Source organism: Terrapene carolina, unplaced genomic scaffold (genome assembly GCF_002925995.2).
Source record: "Terrapene carolina triunguis isolate 2854851 unplaced genomic scaffold, T_m_triunguis-2.0 Scaffold179, whole genome shotgun sequence".
NCBI classification, from domain to species: Eukaryota; Metazoa; Chordata; order Testudines; family Emydidae; genus Terrapene; species Terrapene triunguis.
The window spans coordinates 3,198,066-3,214,685 of record NW_020664530.1 but is presented as its reverse complement, the minus strand read 5'-3'; the positions used below and the strand labels follow the sequence as shown (position 1 = coordinate 3,214,685).

General features: G+C 40.2%; 1 protein-coding gene across 1 annotated transcript in view; it reads right to left on the bottom strand.

The window, feature by feature from the left end:
• Positions 1-16,620, bottom strand: part of LOC113407004 (E3 ubiquitin-protein ligase HECW1-like) — a 373,262-nt gene that overhangs the window by 136,333 nt on the left and 220,309 nt on the right. Inside the window, exon 5 of the mRNA XM_026654044.1 lies at positions 11,010-11,085. Coding sequence (XP_026509829.1) covers positions 11,010-11,085 — 76 coding nt within the window. The remainder of the gene's footprint in view (positions 1-11,009; positions 11,086-16,620) is intronic.

Here is a 16,620-nt window from a genome sequence, read left to right as displayed (position 1 = left end):
AATCCAGCCAGACATTTCAACTCACTAGGTCAATGCCTTCAAAGAAGAAAGTTCCGTGTCCATCTAGTAAATCAGGTTTGTAAAAAGTGGAGGTTGCACAATGGCCTTCCACAAGGATCAGTACTTGCACCATCCCTTTTTAACTTATACATAAGCTCATTTATACTGATGATCTGTCACTAACGACACAGGCCGCAACATCCAGCAAAACTGAAGACACCCTTAATGCTGATCAGAAGAAGATGGAAAACTATTTTCGGTACTGGCAACTCAAACCCAATCCATCAAAAATGGTGTTGTCAGCTTCCCATCTCAGCAATTCTGAAGCTAAGAGGATGCTGAACATAAACTTCTATGGCAAGGCAATCGCCCACAATCCTAACCCCGGCAACCTAGAAGTCACTCTTCATTGCAACCTTATCTATCAACATCTGAAACAGGTGACCCATAAAACAAAGAGTCACAATAATATCTTCCAAAAGCAAGCATGTTCTAGCTGGGGTTGCGCTGCTCGAATACTATGAATGGCAACAGTGGCTTTAGTTTATTCCACAGCCAAGTACTGCACAGCTTTCTAGGGAAGAAACTTATACACAGACCTCATCGCTATCCTGCTAAATGCGGCTATCAGACTTGTAACTGGCACCCTGAAATCCACTTTGCTGCCTTGGCTTCCAGTCCTCAAAAACATCCCTCCTCCAACCATACAGTTAGAGATGGCTATGATGTGCGAGTACAAGAAAGCTCTCGCTAACCAAAAGCTCCTGCTCCATGACAACCTTGTTCACCTGTCTCACACTTGCCTTATGTCCCGCCAACCATTCTGGGCAGCTGGAGAAGCAAGTCTGTCATCCAACTTCAACCGAGAAGACACCTGGCAGATGCAGTGGGCAGACCCTGGCATTTACCAAGCATATCATAGATGATCTCATCATTGAACCACCTGATTTCCTACTCTGCCTAAGATAGTGGACAACCAACTGTATTAGGGCATTACATGGAAGATGTGTGCACTTGATGCGCAAACGGAGTAGCAAGGATTCAACACAGTGCAAATACAGAGACCTCCAAACCATTGAGCTCATTGCGAATCAGTGCCCAATCTTTACATTCCCAGGATGTATAGCAAAGTTGCACTCTGCGTCGCCTGAAGCCCTGTAATGGATTTCAGACCTTTCTATCAACTTGTAAATGTTGCTATTTCCACATGAAAAAAGAAGTTGTTCTGTGGTACTCCATGCTTCCCTGAGTCAGCATTAAACAGGGAGAGCTTATAAACCATTAACAGAAGGGAAGAGGCGCTTGTGTCAATGTTGGGAAGTTGCAATAGTCAGAGGGTCTGTTTACATGGCACTAGTGGCCCCAACATTCCATGCAAAGGTCACAGAGGGGTTGTAGGCCTGGGATTGGGTTCGGTGAACAACTGCACCTTGTCTTTGTGTGTGTGATGCTATTTCTCTCTTTGCTGTGGAAGTACCGACTATTAGGTTAACTATATTTTAACTCTCACCAAATACAGGGCCTGGTTCTTCCTCTGGTATGCCAGTTTTATAGTGGTGTAACTGCACTAAAATTCATGGCTTCAAACCACCACAAAAGCAGTGGAATGGAATGGAGAATCAGTCCTACAATTTTGAAGAGTTCTTTTTCCTTACTATTATATGAACCCTGCACTAGGTTAATGGAAGCATGGAGGAATGATACAGTGAATCCAACTAAGTCTGTGAGAGAAGCAGTGGCTGACACAAGATAGAATGAAGGCACCTTAATAATTTGAGGACCAGACCCTACCTTTGATCTGACAGCACATCAATCTGAGCACTTTTTTGCTTCTTATATAAGACTTATGTAACATGTATGATGGGCAGAAAACATTGTTTCCCTGATCCTCTCTATTTATAGTCCTGAGCAGTCTTCATGGCTGTGTCAGGGCCTGATCCTGCAATCCTCACTCATGTAAGTGCTTAATGATGGGAGCCATATCACAACCTTGATAAATAGATAATCCTTATGCATGTAGTCCCCATGACTTCCATATGATATTCATGTAAATAAGGGTTGCACAATCAGCTGTTTACGGGACATATATTCCAACATTATTATCACATCTCCCCACAAAGTTCTTACAGTCATCAAAAAATACAGTAGGGAAGATCTGCAGAAAATTATCTGGGCACTGATAGATACCTGACAGATTCCTATTTTATTTGCAATGGGACATGCAATATTTGTGAGAAGTGTAATTTTCCTATAAAAGGCTCAGGAAACAATCCAAAAACTCAGGCACGTTCCTACTAGTGTGTTAGCACTTGGTGGTCCTTTCTATCATATCTGTAGAAGCACAGTATCCAAATCCATTATGCTTTCCCAAATGGAAATATTTCCCTCTAATCAGAATGGTTCTGAAAATATTCTCACTGAATATTTATTAAGTGATGGTTTAGGAATAATTGGGTCTAATCCTTTGGTTAAATCAATGAATTACAGAAGGCTTAGATTATACCGCAGTACAGTGCAGTTTTATAATGCATTTGGCAGTTACAGGCCTAACTTCAGTATCAGGCAAATTGGTTGAAACTATAATAAAGAACAGAATTATGAGACACATAGATGAACACGATTTGTTGAGAAAGAGTAAACACTGGTTTTCCAAAGGGAAATCGTGCCCCATCAATCTATCAGAATTCTTTCAGGGGGTCAACAAACATGTGGACAAAGGTGATTCAGTGCATACAGTACTTGGACTTTCAGAAAGCTTTTGATAAGGTCCTTAATCAAAGGCTATTAAGCAAAGTAAGCAGTTATGGGATAAGAGGGAAGGTCCTCTCATGGATCAGTAACTGGTTGAAAGATAGGAAACAAAGGGTAGGAATAAATGGCCAGTTTTCAGAAAGAAGAGAGGTAAATAGTGGTGTCCCCCAGGGATCTGTACTGGGACCGGTGCTGTTCAACATATTCATCAATGATCTGGAAAAAGAGGTAAACAGTGAGGTGGCAAAATATACAGGTGATAAAAACTACTCAAGATTGTTAAGTCCAAAGCTGACTGGGCAACAAAATGGCAGACAAAATTCAATGTTGATGAATGTAAAGTAGTGCATACTGGAAAATATAATCCCAACTATACATACAAAATAATGGGTTCTAAATTAGCTGTTACCACTCAAGAAAGAGATGTTGAAGTAATTGTAGATAGTTCTCTGAAAATATCTGCTCAATCTGAAGCAGCAGTAAAACAAGCAAACAAAATGCTAGGAACCATTAGGAAAGGGATAATGTCACTATATAAATCCATGGTACGCCCAACTTTGAATACTATGTGCAGTTCTGGTTACCCCATCTCAAAAGAGACATTTAGAACTGGAAAAGGTACAGAAAAGGGCAGCAAAAATGATTAAGGGTAAGGAACAGCTTCCATACTAGTAAAAATTTAAAAAAAAATTGTGACTTTTCAGCTTGCAAAAGAGACCACTAAGAGGGGATATGACAGAGGTCAATAAAATCGGGAATGGTGTGGAGAAAGTAAATAAGGAAGTGTTATTTACTTCTTCACATAACACAAGACCCAGGGGTCATCCAATAAAATTAATAGGCAGCAGGTTTAAAACAAACAAAAGGATGTACTTCACACAACACACAGTTAACCTGTGGAATTCGTTGCTGGGGATATTGTGAAGGCCAAAACTATAACAGGGTTCAAAAAAGAATGAGATAAATTCGTGGAGGATAGGCCCATCAATGGCTATTAGCCAAGATGGTCAGGGATCCAACCCCATGCTCTGGTTGTCCCTAGCCTCTGACTGCCAGAAGCTAGGAGCAGACAGCAGATGATGAGTCACTCAATGATTGTCTGTTCTGTTCAATCCCTCTGAAACACCTGGCATTGGCCGCTGTTGGAAGACAGGAGACTGAGCTAGATGGACCATTGGTCTGACCCAGTATGGCCATTCTTATGTTCTTATGCATTTGTTGGGAGTCTGGAGAAATGAAGTTAACAATAACTCATCTATGCTTTTTTTAAAAAAATTATTCAACCCATTAGAAGTTACATTAATATACCATATGCTAGTTTATGGTTATTCATAAATCGTACTTTTCTATAAAAGACATTATGCACATCAATCAATTTGAAAATATCAGGCCAAGACTTGGGAAAATGACAGGGGGAAGCAGGAGGGAATCCAGGTAGAGAGGGAGAACAAACAGAGTCTTTCAATTCTATATACTTTCATTTACAATTGGAAATTATAAACTAGTTAACACCACTTCAAAGATTCTGCACAAGCATGGCCAGGTCAATGGAACAGTATGTACTATAATTCAACCTATAATTCATTAAAGCTCTCCTTAGGGACTACATTTCTCCACCCCTTGGAGTCATTCTCTCTCAGGAAATTACAAAGCTATTTGTGGAAAAGAAAATTCCAGCTCTGAGGAAGATTGCTGAGCCAGGCAATGCGAATTGGCATGGCCCAGAACTGCCCCAGTATCCAGCTCTCAACTGCCACAATTCTTTAAAGGGATCACCCTAGTAGTTATACAAACAATTCTGGAGAATGAATGATCCCAAAGCATGGATGAAGCTGCTAATAGTTCATCAGAGATTAAACACATGCAGGAAAAGCAGGTAAGTAAAAGGAGAAGAAGGAATCAGTAAGATACTGTGGGGAGAGGAGAGGGTAGCAAAGGTGAAAAGCTTAGGTAGTCAGGCAGGGGAGAATGGTAATAGGGGAGAGAGGGAAATCATGCTCTTCTCACCTCTGGATACTTTTTTTTTTTAAATTAATGGAAAAAATTCATAATCAATTGAATTCTTAATTGACAGTGATAACTTTTGCCCATTGGGTACTGTGACAAAGTTCCTCCTCTATCTTGGTGGGTCCTGCGCTTATTGGCAGATTTTCTTGCCTCAGAGATTCACCATGTGGGTTGGGGAACAGCCCAGAGACCTTCCCCTCTAGAAGAACCCACAGTCCAGGTCAATTGGGAGGTTTGGGGGGAACCCGGGCCCGCCCTCTACTCCGGGTTCCAGCCCAGGGCCCTGCGGACTGCAGCTGTCTATAGTGCCTCCTGTAACAGCTGCATGACAGCTACAACTCCCTGGGCTGCTTCCCCATGGCCTCTTCCAAACACCTTCCTTATTCCCACCACAGGACCTTCCTCCTGGTGTCTGATAACGCTTGTGCTCCTCAGTCCTCCAGCAGCACACCCTCTCAGCTCCTTGCACCTCTTGCTCCCAGCTCCTCACACTCACACCACAAACTGAAGTGAGCTCCTTTTAAAACCCAGGTGCCCGGATTAGCCTGCCTTAATTGATTCTAGCAGCTTCTTCTTAATTGGCTCCAGGTGTCCTAATTAGCCTGCCTGCCTTAACTGGTTCTAGCAGGTTCCTGATTACTCTAGTGCAGCCCCTTCTCTGGTCACTCAGGGAACAGAAAACTACTCATCCAGTGACCAGTATATTTGCCCTCTACCAGACTCCTGTACCCCACTGGTCTGGGTCTGTCACAGTACATAATATGATATCCTGTGTAGGCAATAACAGAATCAACTTGCTGTCACCATGGTCATTTGTCAGTCCATGAGACCATAGTTTGGAATTCTAATCCTTAACACCACCATTTTTAATTTGAAAAACATATTTGAGCCCTGACTCTGCTTTTTAACGATTCAAAAGCCTCTGTGAGGGTCTTGCCTCTCAGCTGAGCAAACACAGAACATTTGTAAAAGTTTAGCAGATTTGCTGTGGCTTGACTACATAGAGACTTCGCGTGTAGCAAGCCAGAGTGTAAATCTACAGCACGCAAGCTTGCTACGCACTTAGGGTATGTCTACAAATCAGTTATCCATGCTGGGAAGTGCCCTTCTAAACAGACACGCAGTAGAGCTACTGGCGCTAGCAGACTAAAATATGACAGTGTGGCAGCGGCAGCATGGGTGGCAACTTGGGATAGCAGCCCGAGTATAATCCCACCCAACCCCCTCGGTACATACTCAGGCGACTAGCCTGAACCACTGCTCGTGCTGTTGTGGCCACACTGCTATTTTTAACACTCTAGCTTGAGCAGAATTAGTGTGCATTTTCCTAATCCCATGTTACTGTGGCACACTCTAACTTGCCGTGTGGACCCTGCCACCATACACTAAAAGTTCTGCAGTGCACTTTGATCTATTGGAATTGTAATGCCAACAGACCTGGGACCTCTGGAGCTTAGTGCATGAGCCTCTACTGCATGAGCTAAAAGCCATTTGGTTGTTAGCTAAGGCTGTAGAGCAGATTCATTAACCTCTTTCTCTAAGTGGTCTCCGTGCCACTAGATGGGACAGAACACAACACCCAGGAGGTGTGTGGGTTACAGTATTTCAAACAGCAGTAGACCAAACCACACTAGGAAATGTTTAGTGCGCAGTCTCAGGGTCCACCTGGCTAGTTAGTGTGCAATAAGTCTGTGTGCTGTACATTCCCACCTCAACTTGCCATACATTAGCTTGCTGTATAGACAAGCTCTGAGTGCAGGTATGAGGTTCTTGAACTCAGCATAGTAAGGAAAGGATTCAGTGGTGCAGCTGTATTGTTGATGTCAAGAGAGCAAATATTAAGGCATTAGGAAATCTTATGAGGAAGGTAAAGTGACAGAAAGTATTAAAATCCAAGGGTGCAGAATAAGGCAAAGGAATCCTAAAAGATCCTATATATAAGGGCCAACGGGGTATGCAAGAACTACTGGGTCAGGCTCTATGGCCTGTGTTATGCAAGAGGTCAGACTAAATTGTTATAATGGTCCCATCTGGCCTCAAAATCTATGAATCTATGAACAGACTCCAGTTCCTCTTAAAAAACAAAAATCCATGAAATAAGAATTGGCCAGAGTGGCTGCACAAGGAGGCATTTAAAGACCTGAGATTTTAAAAAGTAGAAAAGTGGAGAGGTAAGCAAACAAGAATCCAGTGATAGCAGGCTTGCAGGGAAAATATTAAGAACAGGAAAAAAAAAGGGGGGGGGGGAGGGGTAAATGAATTCATGATAGCCAAGGGCACTAAGGAGAATTAGAAGAGCTTTTTATTTATATAGGGGAAGAGGCAGAAGTAGCACTAATGAAAATGCAGGTCTATTAATAAATGAAATGAGAATAAATTAATTATTCAGAAATGGCTGCAAGACAGAACTTTTTAATTGTCTTCAGTGAGAAAAAAATACAAGAGAAAGTGGAACAATTAGTCTGAATATTCTAACAGTGAGGCTGATTAACCACTGGAACAAACTACCATCTCTGGAGGTCTTCAAATCAAGACTGGGTGGCTTTCTGGAAAACATTTTAGTCAAATACAAGTTATTGGGCTCAGCACAGGGTACCTGAGTGAAATTCTCTGGACTCTGTTATACAGAAGTCTAGATAATTTAACAGTCCCTTCTGGCCTTACAGTCTATGAATCTTGGGCTGTGCCTTGGAAGCACAAACCTGTTTTGGAGGTGATGGAAAGTCACTTCCATCCCAGCAGAAACTGTGGAAAGGTAATAGACTCCTGAGCAGTAAACAGCTTGCGTTTATAAAGAATACATCCTAACAGCTTAGTTTGATTGGGGTTGGGAGGGGTGTGTGTGTGTGTTACAAAATTAGTGAATAAATGAAATATAGTAAATATAGGCTGAGATTTTTCATAGGTGCCTAAGGGATTTGGATACCTAATTCCCACTAAAATTGGTCACCCAAATCTCATACAAAGACTGTTCTGAAAATCTCAAACTGTAGTATACATGGATTTTGGTTAAGCATTTGATTACATAAGAACTTAGTAATGGCCATACTGGGTCAGACCAATGGTCCATCTAGTTTACTATACTGTCTTGTGACAGTGGCCAGTGTCAGATGCTTCAGAGAGAATGAACAGAACAGAGAAAATAACAAGTGATCCATCCCCTGTCGTTCACTCCCAGCTTCTGGCAGTCAGAGGTTGAGGGACACCCAGAGCATGGGGTTGCATCCCTGAGTATCTTGGGTAATAGCCATTGATGCACCTAGCCTCCATAAACTTATCTAATTCTTTTTTTAACTCAGTTACACTTTTGGCCTTCACAACATCTGCTGACAATGAGTTCCACAGGCTGAGTGTGCACTGTGTCAAGAAGTACTTCCTTTTCTTTGTTTAAACCTGCTGCCTATTAATTTAATTGGGTGACCGCTGGTTCTTGTGTTATATGAAGGGGTAAATAACACTTCTTTGTTCACTTTCTCCACACCATTCATGGTTCTATACACCTCTATCATATCCCCCATTAAATGTCTCTATTTTAAAATGAATAGTCCCAGTCTTATTAATCTCTCCTCTTATGGAAGCTGTTCCATAACCCTCATCATTTTTGTTGCCCTTTTCTGAAACTTTTCCAATTCTAATATATTTTGTTTGAGCTGGGGAGACCAGAGCAGCACACAGTATTCAAGATGTGGGTGTACTATGGATTTATATAGTGGAATTATGATATTTTATACCTTATTAATCTATCCCTTTCATAATGGTTTCTAACACTGTTAGCTTTTTTGACTGCTGCTGTACACTGAATGGATGTGTTCAGAGAACTATCCACAATGACTCCAAGATCTCTTTCTTGAGTGGTAACAGCTAGTTTAGAGCCCACCATTTTGTAGGTATAGTTGGGATTATGTTTTCCAGTGTGTGCATTACTTTGCTCTGATCAACACTGAATTTCAATTGCCATTTTGTTGTCCAGTCACCCAGTTTTGTGAGATCCCTTTGTAACTCTTTGCAGTCAGCTTTGGACTTAACTATCTTGTGTAATTTTGTATCATCTGCCAATTTTGCCGCTTCTGGCTAAAATTTTCATAAGTGCCCTAAGTGTTTTAGGAGTGTAAACAATTTTTATTGATTATCAATAAATTGTGCTGATTTATACCGTCTGAGTATCTGGTCCTTAATCTCTGTAAAATGGGGGTAATAATACTTCTCTACCTCACAAGGCGGTTATGAGGATAAATTCATTAATGTTTGTGAGATGCTAAATATTATGGTCATTGGTGCCATAGAAAACCCTGTAAACAGTGTATAAGTATCAAAGTGTGCAAAGATTAAAGCTTGAGAAAAATTATTGAACGTGATGCACAGACTTATAACTAGGAGTGATAGGCTGAAATTAAGAAAGGAAAAATAGAGGTGGAATCTCACACAAACCTCGTGACAGTAAAATCTATCCATCAACCAGCAGAACAGGCCAAAGTGCCTTCAGCAAATATGTTATGCAGTCACTGGACCATGAACTGCCTTCTAATGAAGTGGCTGTTTCATTATGAGAACCTGAGTGCATGTCGTCTTTCTGCATCCAACATGACAAAGCACTCAGACACTTACAGCTGTCTATAATCTGAAGTGTGACATTCCTCTCAGAGAGGTGGAAAAGTCATGTTTATTTTATTTTGAAAGCTAATTACAGAGTTGCGTTGGAGTTTTAAAATAGATTATATTAAGTCTAATTAAATAGGCCCCTAATATTTCTTTTAAATTTTTAAAACATTCAATAATTATACTAATATAATCACATAAAAGATTAAAAAGCCACAAAAGCCATAACTGTTGGTGTTATTGTTGAATGGTTAAGGCTTGAGGTAACCTCTCATAGGACCAAATTTTGATCCCCTAAATAAGTGAATACTGAGAAAAATTCCCACTGAAGTAACTCAAATTCCCATTTCTTTCTGATCTCAAATAGTTAGTGGTTGGCTAATGTCCTGAAACATGAGAGTTTGTATCTGTTATAAGTGTTTATCCTATCTGGGAACATTTGGTCAGGCTAACTTCCGCTGAACTCAATGATTATTATTCAGTTTTCATTCAGTACTTTCTCAGGCAAACTCTCACTGACTTAAATGAAAGTTAGCCTGAGTAAATGTTCATGGATTGGATAAACATTTAAAAATCTACCCAGATAGGATACAAAATAAGGGACATATAAACCACAAACTACATGGGATTAGGAAGAATCTTTCCCTGTGGGAAGGTAGTCCATAATTGTCCACTATAGGGTTTCTCTAAAGCATCTAGTACTATCTACTGCAGCAGGCAGGATACGTTGGGCTAGATGGGCTGATCCAGTATGGCAGTTTCTGGGATTTGGCTCCAGGATGTTAGTTTTATGGTATTTTTTTTTATTTATCTACTTACATTACTTAATTCCTCTAAAATGTAGAGTCCTGTTTTGTTTTCTTTATAGTTTTACTTAGACTGCAAGCTTTTTGGGGCAGGGGCTGTCTTTTTGTTCTGGATTTGTACAGCACCTAGCACAATGGGGTACTGGTCCATGACTGGGATTCTTAGACACTACCACAACACTCTACTACTAATAATTTTTAAACAGGAATGATAGTCAAGATGAAGGCGTACTAATATCTAAGGGCAAATTTAGAAAAGTAGAAGCCTCTGTGAGCTCAAAGGACAAGCATGCACAAGCTCCTGTTTACGCACATCTGAGGGCCCGATTCAGAGAAGCGCTGAAACGTGCTTAAAGTTAAGGATGTGCTGAAGTCCCATTGACTTCAACAGACTTTAAGGATAAGCATAAAGTTAATCACGTGGGTACGTGCTATCATGAAAAGGGATGCTTTCCTGAACTGGGGCCTGTATAGGCAGTTGCCACAATTATGCATGTAAGTTTAAGTAACTGCAAGTACAAATGGATAGCTGGACACCTTACTGCCCTTTTGCACATGCAATTAATAATACTTCATTCTTATTTAGCATTTTTTATCTGTAGCTCTCAATCAGCTTTACAAAGGAGGTCAGTATTATTACCCCCACTTTACAGACGTAAAATTGCTTTCAATTACAGATACACCTGTATGCATGTTTTCCAGGTGAACCTGTGCCTCTCTTCTTTAAACCTTTGGCCCTCAAAGTTTCAAAGCTAAGTCTAAACGGTCTATTGGGGTTGTTTCATGGTTCAAAAATCTCCAGTCCTACCCTCTGGTCTCATAGCTTTATGCATTCAACCAAAGACATACCTGAGAGTGAAAAACTGATCAGTCTCCGACTTCCTTGACCCTGGACCGGATCTTCACTGGTGATGCTTTTAAAAATCTGCTGGAAGAAGGAAAATGGTGAGATAGCTGTCTCCAATGATTCTTGAACAGAAAACCGACTTAATAACTGTTATTCCTGCTGTCGTCATCAACTGAGAATCAATTACATGCCTTCATTAGGAAACTATCGGTCAAAAAAATTTTACCAGTAAAGTACGAAACCAGCCACAAGGGAGCTCCTTTTCACGGAAATGAAAAACTATGGAAGAAATTACTGTAATCTTATATGTGTTTTGTGTTAATAAAAAGAGTACTTCCTCAGTGGAATATCTGTAAACAGTAATTGCTTATTAAACAAAAAATGAATGCAGCTCATAAGGATGGTTATGTTGCCCCTCATTTTAATAGCAAATTCTGAGCTCAACAAAATGAAATGTAAATCTCTGTAGTTCAGTTATTCTAGTGACTCTCCAGCTGACTGCCAGGAACCTGTATTTACATTTACGGGTTACATAAAACATGATTATTAATCCCATGAAAAAAGTAGCAATTATGAAATATTGCGGTGACAAATGTACAGGGGAAGTCTGAAGAAGCAAGAGCTACATTATATGATCATTTGAGCTTGTTTAATAGACAGAATCTTTAAAAAGTGGGCCCTGTTGGGCTTGACTTTTGGCCAGGATCAGCATGTTTCTTGCACACCGCTGATTTGAATGTGGGAATAACTCTCTCCTTCTCAACCCCATCTATACATTTTAGACAATAGTGGTTTTTTCTTCAGGAACCTGAACTGCTCCTGTTTTAATTTTAAAAGATTGTATTTGCTTGAAGTGTGTCAGTGGCAAGTGAGAAGGGAATTGCTCTGTTGCTGACTTTATGCTCAGGGCACAACAGAGTAGTTTGCCAGCTGGTGCTAAAAACTGGGACATTGTCACAGCAAAGAAAATAAATCCTTTACCATCTCTTTCTGGATCAAGCCATGGAAAGCACAGGAGGAAGATATGTGCATGGGGAATCAATCTGCTGACTGGAGGTCTTTAAATATGAGCTGAAAAAACTGGGAGACGTGGGCCCACTGACAGACAAATAGAGCAGATGGTGGAGTTGAGCTGCTAGCAGGATGGCCCACTGGAAGTGGAGCTGCTAGCAGGTTGGGCCACCGGGCCACTTCTCCTTTGATCTTCAGAATGGTATCTACTCCCCCTTAAATGGCTTCAGCCCTTGGAATGGTATTCAACGCAGTGGCAGGAGCATGTTCCACACACCATCTAGCTCCTTCACCTTCCTCCAGAGACATACCGGGAATCGGAGTGAAGTGAGTCATAGGCTATGTCTTCACTACCCGCCGATCCGGCGGGTAGCAATCGGTTTATCGGGGATCGACTTACCGCGTCTCGTGAGGACGCGGTAAAATCGATCCCTGATCGCTCTGCCGTCGACTCCGGAAATCCACCTCGACAAGAGGCGGCAGCGGAGTCGGCGGCAGCACGGCAGCGGTTGGCTTTCCCCCGTCCTCACCACCAGGTAAGCCGACCTAAAATACGCAACTTCAGCTACGGTATTCACGTAGCTGAAGTTGCGTATCTTAGGTCGGAACACCGCTGTAGTGTAGACCTAGCCATAGATTTTAAGGCTAGAAGGGACCATTATAATAATCTAGTCTAACCTCTTGAACAACACAGGCCTTAGAACCGTACTCAGTAATTTCTGCATGTAGCCCATAACTTCTATTTGAGCTCTAGCATATCTTTTAGAAAGACATCCAGACTTGATTTAGACATCTCAAGTGGTGAAGAATCCATCACATCCCTAGGTAAGGTGTTCCATTGCTTAGTTACACTCACTGTTAAAAGTTTGCATCTTATTTCTAGTCTGAATTTGTTTAGCTTCAGCTTCCAAACCCAGGCTTTTATTATGCCATTTTCTACTAGATTAAAGAACTGACTATCAGAAATATCTTCCCCATGAAAATACTTGCAGACCATGATCAAGTCATATTTTTAACCTTCTCTTGGATAAATGGAAACTTTTAACTCTCTCACTATCACGCATGTTTTCCAAACCACATCTTTCTTGTAGCCCTTTTCTGAATGCTTTCCAATTTTTCAACATCCTTCCTGATATATGAATACTAGAACTGGACACATTATTCCAGTAAATGGTCTCGCTAATGCTGTGATACCCCACCCTACTCCTACTTGATGATCCTACCACATTGCATTGGGAGCTCATGTTTGGGCTGGTTATCTAGTGTGACCGCTAAGTCCTTTCCAGTGTCACTACATTCTAGGTTACCATTTCCCTTTTATTTTCTTTGATGTATGGCCTTCCATTTATCTGTGTTACAACTCATGCTGTTTGAATGAGTGCACCTTACCAAGCGATCTAAGTTGGTCTATGTAATTGACTTGTCCCAATCATTATTTAGCATTTCACCAATTTTTGTGTCAGCTGCAAATTTGAATTGATTTTATATTTTCTTCCACATCACTGATAAAGATATTGAATAATACAGGGCTGAGAATATATCCCTGAGGGATCCTACTAGAAACACCCCCACTGGATGACAATTACCCATTTACAATTACTTTTACATATCTATCAGTTAAACCAGTTTTTAAATCCATTAAAGATATGCTACATTGATTTTGGATAGGCCTTTTTTTTTCTTATCAAATATTATGTGGGTCTAAGACTTCTGTCATGCATTTGACTAAGTATATTAGGACAACAGAGTTACCTTTGTCAACCAAGGATGTAATCTCATCAAAAATGATGCCAAGCTTGTTTGACAAGATCTAATTTTCATAAAACCATTTTTATTTGCATTAATTATGACATCTTCCTTCAATTCTTCACTCATTGCATCCCATAACAGCCTTCCCAAGATCAGTGTCAGACAAACCAGCCAATAGTTATTCGTCTCATCGTGTTTACCCTCAAATATAGGCACAACATTAGGCTTCCCCCCACAATCATCTGGAACTTCCCCAGTGTTCCAAGATTTGTTAAAAATTAACATTAATGATTCCAAGAGCTTCTCAGATAATTCTTTGAATACTCTTGTGTGCAAAGTTATGTGGTCCCACAGATTCTAAAAAGTTTAACTTTTTTAGTTGCTGTTTAACATCCTCTCTAGTTATTGGTGGAATGAAGGTATTTCATTATCTCTGTAAAATATGAATACATCATCCTGCTTCTTTCTACATACAGAACAGAAATATTTAATGAATGCTTCTGCCTTCTCTGCATCATGATAGACCGGGGTCGGCAACCTTCGGCACATGGACGGTCAACATAAACAAAATGTCTGGCGGCCCGCCAGTGGATTACACTGATGGGCCAAGTGCCGAAGGTTGCTGGCCCCTGTGATAGACAATTTTGTCATCCTTGTCTAGTATTGGACCCATACCATTGTTAGGATTTTGTTTGTTCCTGATATATTCAAATATTTTCTTCTTATTGTCCATAATCTTTCTGGACACAGATTTCTCACTGATACCTTTAGCTTCCCTTATCAATTGTCTGCATTTCCTAATTGCTGACTTATACTCATCACTATCAACTTCTCCATTCACTATGTGTCATTTCCCAATACAAAATTTCAATAGAAAAAAAGCATTTGCACTGAGGTGTATTTTGCTAGACTGGGGCATGTTAGACATGCAATAAACATAATATTTCCTTTTGATCATCTCATATTTTCCAGGGTCATGAAAGAAAGAAATCAATTGTGATGTCCAAGGATTTTTTTAAAAGGTCAGAAAATAAAGTATATTCACACACTGATACATTTAGATCCCAATCTGCAAACACATACTCATGAGAGTAATATTACTCGCATGAATAGTCCCAATGAGTTCAATAGAACTATTCACATGTGTGATTGTTTGCAGGAACAGGCCCTCACTTATCAGAACTAAATGAGCAACAATATGAAAATTATATCTAAGAAACAGTAGTACTATATAAATGAATTATATACTCCATAGTTTATCCCAATATAAACTTCTGAGATTTGGTACAACAGTCATTTTGATATAGTTTACCTTCTCATCTGTCAAGACATTTTAAATGAACCTGAACATTTTTTCTAAATGGGTGATATCCACCCCTCTGTGCAGGGACAATAAAAGGACTATTTTGTGGCCTTTAGGTGTTGCATAGTCTTCATGCTGGCCTCTGCACATGGGATAAATACCACCCGATATGAATTGTTTAGTATCACATAGATATACATTGAAAAAAGTACTAGGAAGGTGGGAGGAATACTTTTTTTTTTAAGTAGATCTTTCAAGAAGTGAGAATGGAGAGAAAAAACCTAATCCAAAGCATGACTTGATTTAGCAGCTTACATAAACAAAGCTGTGCACACAAGTGCTCTTTTCTCAATTGTTTGGCAAGTCATGCTCTTCTTGTTTGCATTTCTGTCTGACTGAAGGTTATGTTTTCAGAGGACTAAACTGGGCATCTCGGGAACTGAAAACCAACAAGTAAAACATTCCAAGGTCAGTCAAAATTTTGAGGTTAAAAAACATTAACAATATTTTTTAATCATTGCTTTGGCTCAGGTTCACTGTTTCGTACTGCTGTGGCAGAAAGAAAGAAAAGTTAAATGCAAAATACAAAATAAGAATTAACCGGCTAGCTGGTAGTACTGCTGAAAAGGATCTGGGGGTTATAGTGGATCACAAATTGAAGATGTCAGTAATATGATGCAATTGTAAAAAAGGTTAATATTATTCTGGGGTATATTAAGAGGGCTGTTGTATGTAAGACACACAAAGGTAATTGTCCCACTCTTCGTGGCACTGGTGAGGCCTCAGCTGGAGTTCTATGTCCAATTTCTGCATGCCACACTTTAGTAAAGATGTGGACAAATTGGAGAGAGTCCAGAGGAGAGCAACAAAAATGATAAAAGGTTTACAAAATTTGACCTATGAGGAAAGATTAAAAAAAACTGGGTATGTTCAGTCTTGGGAAAAGAAGACTGAGAGGGGCGGGAGGACCTGATACCAGTTTTCCAATATGTTAGCGGCTGTTATAATGAGGACTGTGATGAATTGTTCTCCTTGTCCACTAAAGGTAGGACAAGAAGTAATGGGCTTAATCTGCAGCAAGAGAGATTTTGGTTAGATCTAAGGAAAAACTTTTTAAACTATAAGGGAAATTAAGCTGTGGAACAGGCTTCCAAGGGAGGTTGTGAAATCCCCATCATTGGAGGTTTTTAAAGAACAGTTTGGACAAACATCTGTCAGGGATGGTCTAGGTGTACTTGATCCTGCCTCGGCACAGGAGGCTGGACAAGATGACCTCTCCAGGTTCCTTCCAGCCCTACATTTCTATGATTCTATGACCAGATTCTCTCTGGTGCCTCTGTAGTTCTTCTTAGACATTAATAATCTATGAATATATTGAAGATGGAGGTGGAACCACATTTCTTGCTTATGATTGTTTGTGATACTGTTTTGCATTTGCACAGATCTGTCAGCTCATTTAGAGGATACACAATTCAATGGGAAATATTGCTGGATTTTATGAATTATGAATTTTCCTCTTAAGGGCATATTATTGGACAACATTGTAAGTG